Source organism: Poromitra crassiceps (genome assembly GCF_964638095.1).
Source record: "Poromitra crassiceps genome assembly, chromosome: 8".
Taxonomy (NCBI): Eukaryota; Metazoa; Chordata; class Actinopteri; order Beryciformes; family Melamphaidae; genus Poromitra; species Poromitra crassiceps.
The window spans coordinates 32,870,086-32,886,820 of NC_139629.1; the positions used below are offsets into that span (position 1 = coordinate 32,870,086).

The following is a 16,735-nucleotide window of genomic DNA, read 5'->3' on the forward strand; positions in this document are numbered from 1 at the left end:
TTGTGGTTAAAAAAGGTAAAACAAAAATCTTCATTTAGTCGTTTTGCACAGAGGGGGGGGGGCTACTTACTAGATGAGCCAATGACGTGCAGCAACAGCTAAGATGCGGGGGAGAAACCGCCAGATTCCTTGTGTGTGGCGTCGCTTAGCTCCAGCGACTAACAGGGTCTCCGATAGAGGTTTACAGGGGCTGAGCGTATGGAATGTAAGCAAGAGGACTTATAAAAAAAAAGTGCAAGGCTTTTCGAATAGTTTCTCACAGAGTGTCTCTCCTCTGTCCAGACTTTTATCAAACAACATCTGCAAAAACCCTTCTGGACGTTTGTTTTGACCTCCCCGGTGCGCCGGCTGGATGGGTGGTGTTTACTGTGTCAGGACAACCCAGGAAGTCGTCTCAAGTGAGTTGCAAATCCTGTCCTTTTTTTTTTTCACTTGAAGATACTATTTTGGTCGTCTGAACTTAGCAGCACTCAATGTGTTTGACTAAACTCCTCTCATCTGGCACACAAGTAGTATATAAAACAAGCCAGGAAATGTTTTTGCAAATACAATTAGTCCCATTTGTGTTATGTTCTACTTAATTCACACCCTACTTGTTGGAGAGACATGGGGCCATATCTTACGCCCAAGTGCAAGTGCAAATCGTTGCTAGTTTCAAGCACTCAAAAACTTGATTCCCCGCCCCCCCCCCCCCTCCCCTTTTTATTACCCCTGGGTCAGTACATCTTTTATGACCCCTGGGTCAGTACATCAAAGGAGGTGTTTCAGCCACTCAGTGGTAATAAAAAGGAAAAAAGGGAGATTTTGAGTGCTACAAAACGAGCAAAGATTTGACCTGGCACTTGGGCGTAAGATATGGCCCATGGTGTGTGTCTATCAGAGTTTCTGGTTGGCGAAGAAGGCCTTGGTTTCTCCACAGGTGGGGTTGGTGCACAGCGGGCACCTCAGGGTGAGCTGGCGGGAGCAGGGCTCGTTGGAGCTCAGGTGGGACCGGACCAGATCAGCCAGTGCCTGGAGAGAGAGAGGGGAGAACGACACGCAGTTAATATGGGTGGGGAGAGAGCGAGCGAGCGAGAGAAAGACAAAGAGAGAGAGAGAGAGAGAGAGAGAGAGAGAGAGCTATCCGGTGGTAATACAGCCCCTGGCATTCACCACAACAAGCTGACTCAGCTCGCTCTCTATGTCAAGCTGCTTGGTACAGTATTGACACTTTCTTTTTAAAGTACTATGTGTAAGATTCTTACTGACACCCACAAGTGGCCATTAGGGTAACTGCAGTCAGCAGCCTGTTGCTCGCGCTCGCGGCCAAAACAGTGATGACATGGAGGTATCCGGGTTTCTATTTTGGGATTTGGATAGTGTGGTAGCAACTAGGGATGTTCATCAATGGTCGAAAATCGATAATTGATCGTTAAGGATTGGAATCGATCCTGTGGAATTTGGATCGATTTTGTTATTATTAATTTGACAATTTTTTTGACTAGGTTTGGGTGGAATTCGTTCCTCCTCGCCCCACTCCATTGCACAGCCGACAAACGTGAGGTGGAGCTTCATATAGTCTCTAGTTTTCTGGCTGGGCACGGGCCTTTGTGCCAACAAAACTGTTTTAAACATGGGAAATTCACACCGGCATGCGCCGGGGACAGCAGAGTGTTGGAGAGGAGACAGATTGAAATAAAGAGTTCATTGAGGAGAACACGTTGTCTTTTGTATTTTCTGCCATAGGCATTCATTTTGTAATATATATATATATATATATATATATATAAGTATTAATATGATCGATAATCGATAATTGATCGTTAATTTTCACCGATTATCGATTATGGAAAATTTTCAAAATGAACATCCCTAGTAGCAACGCAGACGTATGAGCTCTTCTGCAGACAGTTTCATGGTTAAAAGCAGCTAACATACTACGAGCTAAAATGAAGGTCCCTCATGAGTAGAAAACACGAGCGATGTTGACTGTAGTTTCCTTCGACGTCGGTCACATTGCTGCAGTTTGGCCAAACGGGCTTCACGAGATCAGACTTTTTTCTTTTTGTGCCGAGGGGGACTTTGTGCTGGGCTCTGTGTTGTGGGGGGTCGCTTGTTGATGCGAGGCGAGCTGGGGAGTGCACAGGCGGCTTTAGCTCAGGAGGTAGAGCGGGTCGGCCAATGACGCAAGGGTTGGCGGGTCGATCCCCGCTCCCTCCCAGCTGCTGTCGTTGTGTCCTTGGGCAAGACACTTAACCCTCCTTGCTCCCGATGGTGTGTGTAGGCACCCTGCGTGGCAGCTTGCCGCCATCGGTGTATGAATGGGTGAATGTAGACTACCTACTGATTGTAAAGCGCTTTGGATAAAAGCGCTACATAAATGCAGGCCATTTACCATTTACAGAAACATCATATCCGTAACCTGAGCGGAGTCCTCCACATAGAAATCAGCCCACAGGCTGGGTTATAAAAACCTGAGCGGAGTCCTCCACATAGAAATCAGCCCACAGGCTGGGTTATAAAAACCTGAGCAGAGTCCTCCACATAGAAATCAGCCCACAGGCTGGGTTATAAAAACCTGAGCAGAGTCCTCCACATAGAAATCAGCCCACAGGCTGGGTTATAAAAACCTGAGCAGAGTCCTCCACATAGAAATCAGCCCACAGGCTGGGTTATAAAAACCTGAGCTGAGTCCTCCACATAGAAATCAGCCCACAGGCTGGGTTATAAAAACCTGAGCAGAGTCCTCCACATAGAAATCAGCCCACAGGCTGGGTTATAAAAACCTGAGCAGAGTCCTCCACATAGAAATCAGCCCACAGGCTGGGTTATAAAAACCTGAGCAGAGTCCTCCACATAGAAATCAGCCCACAGGCTGGGTTATAAAAACCCAGAATGTCGGAGAGCTTTCTTTTTTTAACGTTACATCCTGTTCACTCATTGGCAATAAAAAAAACACAATACACATAAACTGCTTCAGAATTCGTATAGTACAACAAACACACAATTCTACATTGTTCCTTCATGATGGAGACTATGGTGACGGTAACGTGCCGTTTCAAATTTCCATTGTTATTAAAACCATGTTACAGTAATAACTTTTTGGGGTCTGAGTTTTCAAGATAAAACTATTTGTACTTTTTGAACATTTTCAGCACATTTTAACAATACCGTGATAATACAGATAACCGTGATAATTTTGGTCACTATAATCGTAATATGAAATTTCTCTTTTTACAGTAGGACTCTACTGTAGGCCTAAATGGCAGCTGGTTTCTTGCTAAACTGTCTGGCAGCTCGAGGGAACTCACTCCCTGTTGTGAAGCGGAGGCCAGAATTCATGTTCTTGCAGGTGAATTTGCTCTGTCGCTATCAGGGCGTTGTTATGTTTTACCTGCTTGTAAAACTAACCGCCATTCAAAATTGTTGATCTCCTCTGCAATCTGACTTTTAAATGCTCCGTAGGTTTACCAGCTTGTAGGATGCCATTGTTATTGACTGATTTTTTTTATCCCATTTTTATCCCCCATTAGTGCCAATTTTAATTTATTTATCCTGGTTGCTACTCCACCCTCTGTCGATCTGGGGAGAGCCGAAACTGGCTCCATGCTTCCTCCGAGACATGGACAGTAGCCAGCCGCTTCTTTTCACCCGACAGGGGAAGCTTCACCAGTAGGACATAGCACGTGGGAGGATCAAGATATTCCAACGAGTTCCCCTCCCTCCAAACAGGCGCCCCGACCGACCAGAGGAGGCACCACTTCAGCAACCAGGATATTGCATGTTTTGGTGAAGGGGTTCCTATATGAAGGAAACCCCCAGGGGGAAAGGGGAGAACATGCAAACTCCACACAGAAAGGCCCTTTTTGACGACCCCGGGGAATGTGTTTTTATATATATCTTTTATTTTGTGTTGATCGAGTTTATTTACCAACATTATTTATCCATTTTATTCCACATTTTAGCTCCTTGGTGTATTTGTTTGTGTGTATGCTGTTGAATGTTACTGTTCGTCTGTACACAAAAAGCTGCTCGTAACTAATTGGCCCTGGTGGGATGAATAAATTAATTAGATTAGATTAGATTAATAAAGTTGTTTTGAATTTGAATCCCTGTTTGGCTGGCTAATGTTCATTTCTCGCCCTGTTTGTATGCATAATACAAACATAATAAATAACATCATATAATGACATAATAATAAAAAAGATACGTAATGAATAAAACTAAAATTAGCCGCATGATGTACGCTACAAACATGTGTTTAATGGTTGAGAACAGTTAGTAATGTCTCTAAGTGTGGTCGTTGGTCTGAATTGGTCTCTGTTGTTGTGCAGACAGCAGCAGATTGATGCAGCTCACTGAGAAACTAAAACCACACCAGGAAACTATCCTTCAGTAACTACCAACTAATCATCCTCTGGATATTGATTCACACACACACACACACACACACACACACACACACACACACACACACACACACACACACACACACACACACACACACACACACACACACACACACACAGGGTGAGGGGTCTCTGAGCGTGGCCAGTTGGCTCAGGCAGTTCAGTTCTACTGTAGTCAGCTCTAAAGGTTTCCATTGATCTGCTCCCTGCCTTTAATAAACCTTACACACACACACACACACACACACACACACACACACACACACACACACACACACACACACACACACACACACACACACACACACACACCTCTTATGGTTGGAGAAGTTGCCTGTTGTGAGAGAGGTTGCAGGGTTAGAGATGAAGGGAGGGGGGAGGGCTTTATCGACCTCTCTTCCTAGCTTCCTTTCCTCACTCACACACGGCTGCCTCCTTCCTTCACTCCTTTCTAGGTTTCCATCGTTTCTTTGTTTCCTTCCTTCCTGCCGTACTTTCTGCTTCCTATGCTACGTTCAAGACAACTCCAACTTGTTAAATAAATTAATTGAACGGTTATCCAACTCTGAATTACAGGTGGGAAATTCGGGTATCGTTTCAGAGCTCCGGATTGTCCAACTTGACAACATCAAACATGGCGGCCTTCATCATTAACGGATAAGTAAATTATTATAGAAGTGTTTGATGAAGTTTGAACACATACATTGATGTGTAATCATGCTATATGTATTTATATCATTCATATTTCGCTCTAGCAATATGTGGAATTTAACAGCTATTTTACCAATTAATTTGGCTAGCCTGTGGGCGTCCGGGTAGTGTAGCGGTAGATTCCCTGCCTACCAATGCGAGGGGCGAAGGTTCGCATCCTCGTGTTAGCCTCGGCTTGGTCGGGCATCCATACAGGCATGATTGGCTGGTGTCAGTGGGAGGGAAGCCGGATTGAGGGTATTTGTCCTGGTCGCGGCACTAGCGCCTCCTCTGGTCGGTCGAGGCACCTGTTCGGTGCGGAAGGGACCTGGGGGCAATAGCATGATCCTCCCACGTGCTACGTCCTACCAGTTAACCTACCGCTGTCAGGTGAAAAGAAGCAGCTGGCTACTGCGCATGTGTCGGAGGAAGCATGGTGCTAGTCTCGGCTCTCCCCAGATCGGCAGAGGGTGGAGCAGCGACCGGGGCAGCAGGGGGAAAAATTGGCAGAGTACAATTGGGGAGAAAATGGGGGGGAAATCGAAAAAAAACATTACAAAAATCTAACCTGTCCAAGTTCGTGTTCAAGTATAACAATCGTGATCTCAATATCAGTCAAAATAATCGTGATTATCATTTTTGCCATAATCGAACAGGCCTCACGATATGTTGTGCGCCTGTGTGAGACCTACTGTAGGACTCCGGATATACAAAGCAGATATTTCCACACCATGCTCGCTCACCACTTAGACCAGGGGTGGGCAACTATTTTTCATGGGGGGCCACATGAGAAACCCAGATTGTTGCCGGGGGCCGAACAAATATTGTCATGCCATAACCCATGGATGGGCAACTTTGATGATAGAGAGGGCCACAAAAAAATGTCCTCGCTACCAGTTTTTGCTGAGGGCTGAATGGCGCCAGCGTATAAAATTTGGGGCATTTGAAGCCAGATTTACAGGAATAACTCATTTTAAATTAACAGTTGTGATGTCATTATCTTAACCACCAATATTTGATCCTTTTCTCATTCACTCCTATGTCACCACCTGCTCTCCCTGCAGGGCTTGAAATTAACTTTTTTCACCACCTGCCAATATGGCTGCTAGATTTTAAAGTTACCAGCCAATTCGAATTTCCACTAGCCGAAATGTTTTTCTTGAAATAAACCAGAATATGAGTGTGTTAATTTAAGCATTTAAGTATCAGTAGTGGCCCAGGATTCTCAAAGCCTGTGTTGAGGGTCACACAAGAACAAAAATGCACTCTTGAAGCTAAATAAATCCAAAACCAACAAGTTAATTATTTAAATTTCTACTTCAATGTAGAACAGTCATTTCTTACACATGAGATTACTTTTAGCCTTTTAGTCATAAATATTATTGAAAGATATTCCATATTCCAGACTGAAATGCTATAACAGAAGAGTATTGGCCAGAATGACATGAACATTTGGACACTTATTCAGCGGGTATCTTGCATGTTGCTTCAGGTGCACTGTAAAAAAAAAAAAAAAAAAAATTTTTTTTTTTTTTTTGGTGCAATTCCATCGCGGGCCACACAGGGGGCGCCCGCGGGCCGCATACGGCCCGCGGGCCGTATGTTGCCCATGTATGACTTAGACTGACAATATATTAAATCAGGGCTCGACATTAACGGATGCCCGGTTGCCCCGGGCAACAAAAAGAAAAGAAAAGGGCAACCATTTCTTGGCCTTTGGTTGCCACAGTGGCAACCACGTTTTAACATGCAAAAAAATATGTACAGCAGCAAACAGCAAAATATACACCAAATAAATGTTTTAATACTTGTGAGCAGTGTTGGGCAAGTTACTCTGGAAAAGTAATTAGTTACTGATTACTCCATAAAAAAGTAATAAAAGTTACTTTACTTTTTTTTTTTTACCCCAAATACCTTACACTTAAGTTGTTACATGTCTAGCATGTCACTGTATTAATTATTTTCGCTTTGGTATTATATAGGCTATGTTAAAAGAAACGCCAAAGGCATTTTACTTTGAAATTCAGTTAGAAAGAACAGGAAGTGGTGTGTTAAGACTGGCTAGCTTCACACTGGAAAAGACGTGAAATGATAGTCAGTCAGACAGACAGATAACGTGAGTTTAAGAAAGATGTTGTTACTGTCGGAGTGGTAATACAACAACAGCCTCAATGCAAAAGTTTCAAGCTTCGTTGCTGAAAGAAAAGTGATGATGATCTGTCAACATTCACTGGGCCGTCTGACTATGGTGAGAAAGGCTTTGATGAGAAGGTTAGGAAGTAACAGTGTACAACACTTACCCAAAGTGTATCTGTTAATCCAGTGAACTGTTACACCACCCAAGTCTACCTCACGTAGCGTCGCCTTCAATTTAGCCTCCATCCCTATGCTCCATCCCCGCATATTCTCTCTCGAGGTAGCCAGCAAACGTCTTCCTCTGTGTGGCTGCGGCAGCTTGATATTGTTCTTCGTGGCTATTTTCTCTATGATGCATCGATATGAGGGCGAGTCAACAGAGCAAATAGGTAGCATCTGCCAAGCTGCTCGCACATAGTTTACAAAGGACAATAATGTTCCAGCTTTTGAACGCATATTTCTCTTGCTCGTCGTCTCCTTCTTCTGACTCGGTTTGTTTTGAAAGCCGGCGTGCACGCTCTGACGCTGTCGCGCGCACATACACTATGACGTATATGTGTGCGCGACAGGTCTACCTGAGTCCGTGAGGATAAAATGTTTTCTTTTCTTCTTTTACATAGAAAACACTGCATTCTGGCAGGCAATGATGTAACGCAGTAACGCATGCGTTATTTGGATTAGTAACTGTAATCTAATTACTGTTTTGGAAATTGTAACGCCTTATATTACTTAGTTACTAAAACGTTAGGTTACAGTCCTCTCCTCTGTCACAGTCAGTCAGACTAATGTTAGGTTACAGTGACAGTACTCTCCTCTCTCACAGTCAGACTAACGTTAGGTTACAGTCCTCTCCTCTCTCACAGTCAGCCAGACTAACGTTAGGTTACTGTCCTCTCCTCTGTCACAGTCAGCCAGACTAACATTAGGTTACAGTCCTCTCCTCTCTCACAGTCAGCCAGACTAGCGTTAGGTTACAGTCCTCTCCTCTGTCACAGGCTACTTGTAGATCATCAAGAAACTTTAAATTAATAATGTTAGATGTGTTTAAAAGAGCTGTATATCGGGTCTAGCAGCTGATCAGCAGCTCAGACAGCCTCAAACACGAGGTGATTGACAGCTCTATAATTCGCAAAATAGCAGTGGAGATTGGAAACGCGCATTGTTTCGCATTTTATTTTGGCGACTTTCTGAAAATTCGATTAAAAGTTGCGATACATTTTCAGCTCTGGGAGCCATACATGCGTTTCATGAGAGATGGAGGCGGAGGTCTTGCCTGAAAGTTTGTAAAAAAAAAAAAAAAAAAAAAAAAAAAAGTGTGAGCAATGTGGAGGAAGTGTTTTGATTTGTTTTATCAGTACTTGGTTTGAATTGTTGCAGGTTGATTGTGTGTGTGTGTGTGTGTGTGTGTGTGTGTGTGTGTGTGTATGTTGTAAAGTGTGAAAAAATGACAATAAACATATTGGGGAAAAAAAAAAAGTTGCGATACATTTGGATGGAAACCCAGTCACACAATCTAGTTGCTGCAACTTGAGATGGTATTGGATTATGCATCATGTGTGCTGTGTATTGTGACAGCCACGCACTGCACAATGTGTTCCAGAATAACCCATTGTTAATAACGTCTGCTAACGTTAGTGTAGCTGATGTTAGCGATCGTTGTAAAAAAGTTTGGATATTTCGGCTGCTGCCTTCTGATGTGCTCGCTGCTGTGGAAACCGGGGACATATAAGGCTGCTATGGCACCGCCCTAGGCCAGCGCTGGGAAACTTGTCTTGTGTGGAAGAGAGGGAGAGTGTGTGTGACGTCACCTTATTAACATTATACAGTATATTGAATTTCAGCCCAATTATGGCAAATTCTGCAGTATTCCACGTTTTACAGTAGATTCCATTTTTATTGGTCAATTCCGTGATTCCGTCCGCGATTCTGTTAACGCGGATTTCATATGGCTCTAGTATAGGTCTTTGATGGAAACTAGCCCCTTCTCACTCATGGTAGTTTTTGTCTGACCATGGAGGCAAAAAAGTGATAGAAACAAATTGGCGTATGGACAAAAACATCTGGTAGACTCCTGGTACACTCCTAACTTGGTTTAAAGTTCTGAGTTTTTCATGACAAAGCTTAAATTTAAGTTTTCTAAGGTCCCAGGTTGCTCTAATTTAGCATAGCATGGCTGGCAGGGAAGAGTTGACAATAGAGCTGGCCTCCATTTGCAGCCACATGGGGCCCCCGGAGTTAAATTGCCAGGAGTCCCTTGAAGCCAAAACATTAGAGCCCTAACATTGGCAGCCCAGTAGTAGTGCCTAAACACTGGTAAGGCCAGCCATCCTTCAGACTTGGGTTTTTGGAAATTAATTTTCGAAATTTTGTGGTTCTTATAATTCCAGATGGAGGACATAATTATGGAGTCCAGTTCCCTGAAAAAAAGCCGATGTAAGAAAGATGGTAAGTTTTGGCACAGATAGAGGAACCTGGGAAGTGAAATCCATCCAGCCCAGCTGCTTTGGCTGATGGGAATGATTTAATGGCAGAAGTTATTTCTTCCAGTGTGAAGTCAGAGTCTATCCTCTCTGGCAGCGTCACTTAGTTTGGGTGTTTCAAGAGGGTCAAAAAAGTAATTCAAATGGGACCGAGCGGCATTGCACTTGGATGAGTAGAGTTCACTGTAAAACTCCCTAAAACGATTGGTAATCTCCTTGGGGTTAGTCAGCAGGGTGGCCGCCCCTTTTTGATGGAGGATTGACCTGGAGGCCTGGGCGTCCTTGAGTTCTTTGTCTGGTCTTTTGCTTGTGGAAGAAGGAAGAGGCAGAGGCGAAATATAGACAGCGACAGGCTCAAGGGGCTGAGTGATTTCTCTCACTGACGGCCTGATGCCAACTCAACATGTTGAATCAGAGTGATTTCTCTTACCGACGGACTGACGCCACCTCAACATGTTGAATCAGAGTGATTTCTCTCACTGACGGCCTGACCAGGGATTCCGTTAGCCGGCAACAGCCGGCTTTTAGCCGGTATTTGTTCCCGTGGGCCGGTAAATTAAGAGGTCGCCGGCTCAATTGGCCGGCTGGAAATACGCCAGATAAATAAATTCCTTATATAAAATAGCCTAATATTGTGTGGCCTATAACCTAAGTGATGTTGCCAATAAGCTACGACTTAAATAGAGATTTATTACATCATGTTTTCCGCCCCCTGTATGTTGAGTGTTGGTGAAAAAGAAAAATATAGCAGACGCTTTCTTTACTGTAGAGCGCCGTTTAAGAGCCGCACAACAAGCAGCATCAGTCCCGCCGGCCAGCGCTGGACCCGCTGTGAGGAAACACACAGGAGGAAACCGACATGTCAAAACAGACATCCCTTGCTAGGCCAGTCCTTTTTTTAATCGAGATCATGCAACAAGTAGCCTACTTCAGCCTAGGCCAGCAAGACGGCAGGGAATAAACAGAAGCGTGCCTGCCGCCGTCAAAAGTGAAAGAGACCCGATGTAGGCTGTCAATTTAGCGGAGGTAAAAAGCCTTTTTATCTACGTCGGCGGAATCAATCAATCAATCAATGGCTCGTGCTTGTTGCCTGACGCTCGTATGATGAGGAGATTAATCAAAATGCTTACCACAAATAAAGCCACATGGGAGCTGAGAACGAGTGCAGGAGAGCTGACGCAGGTGCCAGGTGTGGAGTGGGAGAGATAAGGTGCGTAGCCTATTGCTGGAGATTCAAGTTGTGCGCTGCACTGACACTATCGCACTTATTACTTTTAGCTAACGCTACGTTGTTTTTTCATCAAGGCAATGTGCAGAAGATATTGGTTCATGAGTGTCTGCAAATGCAGATAGATAGGCTATAGTAGGAGCATGCATGCATCTTGTCTGTTTCAATAACGAAAGCGTCCTTACCGAGAACGACGTGCCGACCAATTAAATATTCTTGCTGCGAAATCGGTCTCTTAATGACAATACTGGAATAAATATGATCGACTAAGAGGCTATAAAGAATAGAGTATAGAGAAATAAATTGATTCGTTTATTTAGGAAACAATTATTTTATAACATCCTTTTTTTAATAGTGGCCGGTAAATATTCGATAGGGCCGGAAATTTGGAACGTTACCGGCTGCACTGGCTGTCTGAGAAAATGTGTAGCGGAATCCCTGGGCCTGACGCCAACTCAACATGTTGAATCAGAGTGATTTCTCTCACTGACGGCCTGACGCCAACTCAACATGTTGAATCAGAGTGATTTCTCTCACTGACGGCCTGACGCCAACTCAACATGTTGAATCAGAGTGATTTCTCTCACTGACGGCCTGACGCCAACTCAACATGTTGAATCAGAGTGATTTCTCTCACTGACGGCCTGATGCCAACTCAACATGTTGAATCGGCCGAAAAATTCTCCGACAAGGCCATCTAGTGCCAAAGCCAGGCAAAGACTAGGGCCACGAACACTCAGCGACAGCCCAGACAGGTGTGCCAGGGGCTTAACACGCTAATTCATTACAACATAGGTACATTTTAAATGTTTATTTTAAATTTGTCAAATAACGTTTTGTGTGTGTGTGTGTGTGTGTGTGTGTGTCTGTCAGAGTGAAGCAGGAAAACGTACCTTCATGAAGAGGGGATTCCCATTCAAAGACTCTGCTCTCCTGATGTTCTCCACCCCACACTGAGAGAAAGAGAGAAAGCGAGATAGAGACAGAGAGAGAAAGAGAGAAAATGCAAGAGAAAGGGAGAGAGAGAGAAAGAGAAAACAAGAGAGGAGAGAGAAAGAGAGAAAAAAGAGAGGGAGAGAAAGAGAAAGGGAGAGAGATATTTTAAATGTGTAAATTTCCTTGATATTCCCTCATTTCTCCAGATAATTGATGGCAACCGATCTGGAAAATATCACAAAATACTTCAGGAGCTTCCAGGACTTCCACAGTCTGTTTGAGGGATTATAGCATTATATAATATCCGTACGTTCAATATCATAATGTATTGTGTATAGAATCTAATCACAGTTCTGTGTAAGATTGTGAATGGCCTGGAATGGTCTAGACAACATAATGGTGTTTTGTGTGTGTGTGTGTGTGTGTGTCTGTGTGTGTGTGTACGTGTGTGTCTGTGTGTGTGCGTGCGCTTGTGCATGTGTGTTAGGCACCAGTCACATTGATCGGTGGTCACCCCAGTGGTGCCTTCAGACAGACAGCCAGAACTGGTGCTGAGGCAGCTGGCGCACACACACGCAAACACACACACGCAAACACATACACACGCGCAAACACATGCACACACACACACACACACGTGCCTGAGTAGTGTCCAGCCCCACTGTCTAATTCCCCTCCTCTCTATCGACAGTCTAGTCCTTCAGGATATTTTCAAATAAACGTGATTTATTTTGCTGAATATTGTGATACAGTATACTGACATATTTCAGTGTTTTCGATATCTCTGGAACGGAGAAACATTTGTATTTAAAAATGGAGACGTAGCTTATGATTTGCTCTGCTAGAATACAACGAAGTATTGTTTCTTTTGTTTATCTTTAGAATCCATTTCTGCAGCAGACGCTCTGATTAGCCTTTTTCACCTGAGCATGTGGTTTTGGAAATGTGTGAAACCCATGTAAATTCCCATGTGGTTCCATATGAAGCCTATGTGATTACATGTGAAACCCATGTAAATGTTGTTGGAAAACATGTTGCTATACATGTGGCAAAACATGTTATAACATGTTTTCCACATGTGAAAATGCTCCAAAACCACACGCTTCCCATGGGTTTCACATGTGTTCCACGTGTTTTCATGTGTGAAATTTAACATGTGTCTCCAACATGTGGACACGTGAACCTCATGTGTTTTTTTTTCTCTAAGGGTGACTCTCCATCTGTGTGTCTCGTTCTCGGCTCACCTCCTCTCCCAGGACCTGTGAGTACTCGATGTCCAGCTCGTGCAGCGTCTCGATGTGGTCTGAGGTGAAGGCGATGGGCACCAGCAGCAGGTTCTTCTTGCCTCGCTCACACAGGCCTTTGATCACCTCGTCTGTCTGGGGGCCGAGCCACGGCATGGGGCCCACCTGGGGACGGGACGGGGAAACAGGGACACTTTAAGACAAGAACTCGGGACTCTGTCCGTTGAATCAGGTCTGGACATTCCCGCAGATCCCCTTTCAGACAAGAGGCCTTGGTGTGTTTTCACACATGAGGAAATCCTCTGGTGTACACTGGGGGAGATGACGTAGTGTGCTCCAGGAATAGAGCCAATGGAAAAGCATTCAAATGATCTTGTGAGTAATTCTCGTAACACCATTCACCCTCAATCTGTCACTGAAACCTCAAAATTCCTCCCCTAACTCCGTCTGTACCCCGCCCCAGGCAGGACACTATGGGTCTGTCTGTAACTCAAGTGAGCTCCTATCACCTAGCAACCTAACTAGATACTTGATTAATTAGGTAACTCATTTTAATATAGGTGGATGAAAAATAATTTTGTTTTAGACGTCCTCATGCTTGAAGGTAGCATTGCACGCGACAGGTCGCGCTGGTGCTGTTTCCATTGAATATACAAGATTTCTTCTGACCAAGATTGATCAAGTTGAATCCCAAAGCATTTGGCAATAAATTTGTATAAAACGGCATGGCTGGGGGCTGTTTTCTCTAACGTTATACTACTTTTATAATCGAGAAAGGTCGAGGCTTCACAGGCTACCGTGAACCCTTTTAATTTGAAGGCGAAAAACGGAAATGGTACATATGAACTGATAGAATTGACAGACCAGTGTCAATTCAATCTACGAATACACCATTTCCCCTTTCCGCCTTCAAATTAAAAGTGTAAAACCCAGCGAACGAAAATGTTACAAACGCTACAAATGAGAAGTAACGACAGCTTATCATTTAATAAAGCACAGTTAAAACGAACTCCACTTACACTTGAAGGTTTGCAATGGTGCTATCCTCCTGGCTGTGTAGTCCTGCTTTGGGGCGGGTGGAGCGAGTTCTCTAACGTTAGTTATATTAGCAACCTAACTAGTGGCTGCTGTCCAGAACACCGTCAGGTAAGATGCTTCCTACTATTGTTCAAAAGTGACTTTCCTGACACTGTACAAACATCTGACTGCACTACATTTAAGTAAAGGCTGACGTTATTGACTATCCTAGAATAAAAACGAAAAGAAAGTGAAATATGTTTGTTATTTAGCCAACATTGTTTCACTTTTTTCTGATGCGGTCGGCTTTGTGGGCGTCGCCATTAGGGGCTCGCTTCGTTCTTCTTTGTCGGTTGTAAGGGTCGCAAGGTATCATGGGATATCCTAACCCACCAAAGTGTGCATGGTATGGTTCCTCGAAAATGATCCATAACCAGGTACCTAGAAAGGTTGCAAATTCAGTGAACTTATGTATCAAACTGGTTTCAGACAGCCTAATTACAACTTCTTACCTAGAAATGCCACCTATAAAGCTCGTTCACTTGAGAATCAGACAGGGCCTAAACCTGGAAAAGACACGGCACACGCGCTGTGTATTTCTGATCTTGTTTTGTTTCATCCTGGCTTCCTCTGATGTGAATAGATCAATAAAATGTTTTCGAGTTATCCCTATAGGCTGCAAACTTGTTTAAAGTATGCAACTCGAAGTGGTTTCTGATGAGAATAATGTTACGTTAGTGAGATTCCTCTCATCCCCATGATACAACCCCTCTCTTGGCCATGGGAGTGTGGGAACTCTGCTGCTCCTGCTCCGCGCGCTCTGGTTACGTCCCTGGTTACATTACATGGATTCTTGCACAAAGTCTATAAATTCAACCACTTCCAATGACCCATGTCTATTTACTTCCAATGACCCATGTCTATTTACAGTAAATTAAATTTCAATTTGTATAGCACCTCTTAACAAAAGTGTTTAAAAAGTACTTTACAGAATAATATAATAAAAAAGGGATAAAAACAAAGAAACAAGGACTCCACCCCACAGAAGTAAAATAATAATATTAAGTTGAGTCTAAACATCTTGGTTGGCTGCTAAAACACTGAAGGTGACCGGTGAAGTTTGGGGACTAGATTAGATTAGATGGGCAAGTGGCTCCATCTGGTGGCCAATGAAAGTACAACACCCTGTTAAAGTTCAGAAATGACAGTTGTTAGGAATAGAAATAAGTACCAGTGCAGGGCTGTAAATATAGACAGTGCAGGCAGTGCGGGGGGGCCTGGGGCAGAGGGGCCCGTGGAGAGAGCAGGCTCTCCAACAATGTACCAGGCAGAGGGGCCCGTGGAGAGAGCAGGCTCTCCAACAATGTACCAGGCAGAGGGGCCCGTGGAGAGAGCAGGCTCTCCAACAATGTACCAGGCAGAGAACGGGCCCTTGCAAATGACTCAAATTGCCACCGCAGAAAAACGCCTGTGTTCAAATAAGAACACACATTAGATCTGAAGTGGTTGCATTTGTTTTTTATCCTTTATTTATCCAGGAAGGTCCCATTGAGATAGAAGAACTCTTCTTCCAGGGAGTCCTGGTCAAGGAAGCTTTCGTCAGTAACAATCTACAACAAAATGATATGCTTATTCAACATCAAATCAACAGAATCAGATTAATCAGAATTACGTTTATTGCCACAGTATTAGGGATGTCAATTTTAAGCAGATTCCTTAATCAATCATCAGTAACGTTGACAATCAATCAATCAATCAATTGTAATTAAAATGCCAAATTGACCAAACAATACCAAATATGTTTATTTGCTAATTGAAACGCTTTATTTCCACAGCAGCAGCATATTGCATATTCCCACAGCATTGCCTGTGAATAATACTGTATTAAACACATTTATGTGGGCTTTAAGCCTTTGTTCACACCATAGGCACAACTGATGCTTGACTCACGCTTATGTGAGCTCACGCTTAAGTGCACGTTCACACCATACACCAATCCCATGCCAAAGCCACGCACTTTCATTTCAGTGTACCCCAAAACACTTTTTTTCAGCTTTTAACCAATATATATGACTTTGGGGGTGGTGTGTGAAGAATTCTGGTCAAAATTTCCACATTTGAGAGTGGACCAAACTGTTACCATTGTACCATTTGTATTATTTTCAGCAGCATAAGTTCCCTCTATGGGTTTACACTAGGGCTGTGCCGATTCACTTATCTCCCGATTCGATACTATCACGATACTTGGGTGCCGATTCGATATATATTGCGATTCTTAAGTATTGCGATTCTACGATTATTGCGATTCGATATTACGATTTATTGCGATTTTTGTTTCTTTTTTTCTTTTCTTTTTTCAGTTTGTTTGCTTTTTTACACTAGATTAGAACATGGGAAAAGTTGAATCATACACTAGAGACTGTATCATGAGTAGGGCTGGGTGATATAGTTAAAAACAGGGGCGGACTGGGATCATAATTCAGGCCGGGCATTAGATACCAAGCAGGCCAGGCCGATATGGGCCGACGCGCGTGAAATTTGGGCCGTTTGAAGCCCAATTTGGGCCGTTTGAAGCTCAATTTGGGTAGTTTGAAGCCCAATTTGGGCCGTTTGAAG

At 43.7% G+C, this 16,735-nt stretch overlaps 1 protein-coding gene across 1 annotated transcript in view; it reads right to left on the reverse strand.

Annotated features, from left to right (window-relative positions):
- Positions 1-755: 755 nt before the first annotated feature.
- fech (ferrochelatase) overlaps positions 756-16,735 on the reverse strand; it is a 74,317-nt gene continuing 58,337 nt past the window's right edge. The window contains exons 9-11 of the mRNA XM_083641621.1: positions 13,103-13,267; positions 11,816-11,875; positions 756-1,011 (exon numbers count right to left, since the gene is read on the reverse strand). Of these exons, the coding sequence (XP_083497747.1) occupies positions 877-1,011; positions 11,816-11,875; positions 13,103-13,267 (360 nt within the window). The 3' untranslated portion in view covers positions 756-876. The remainder of the gene's footprint in view (positions 1,012-11,815; positions 11,876-13,102; positions 13,268-16,735) is intronic.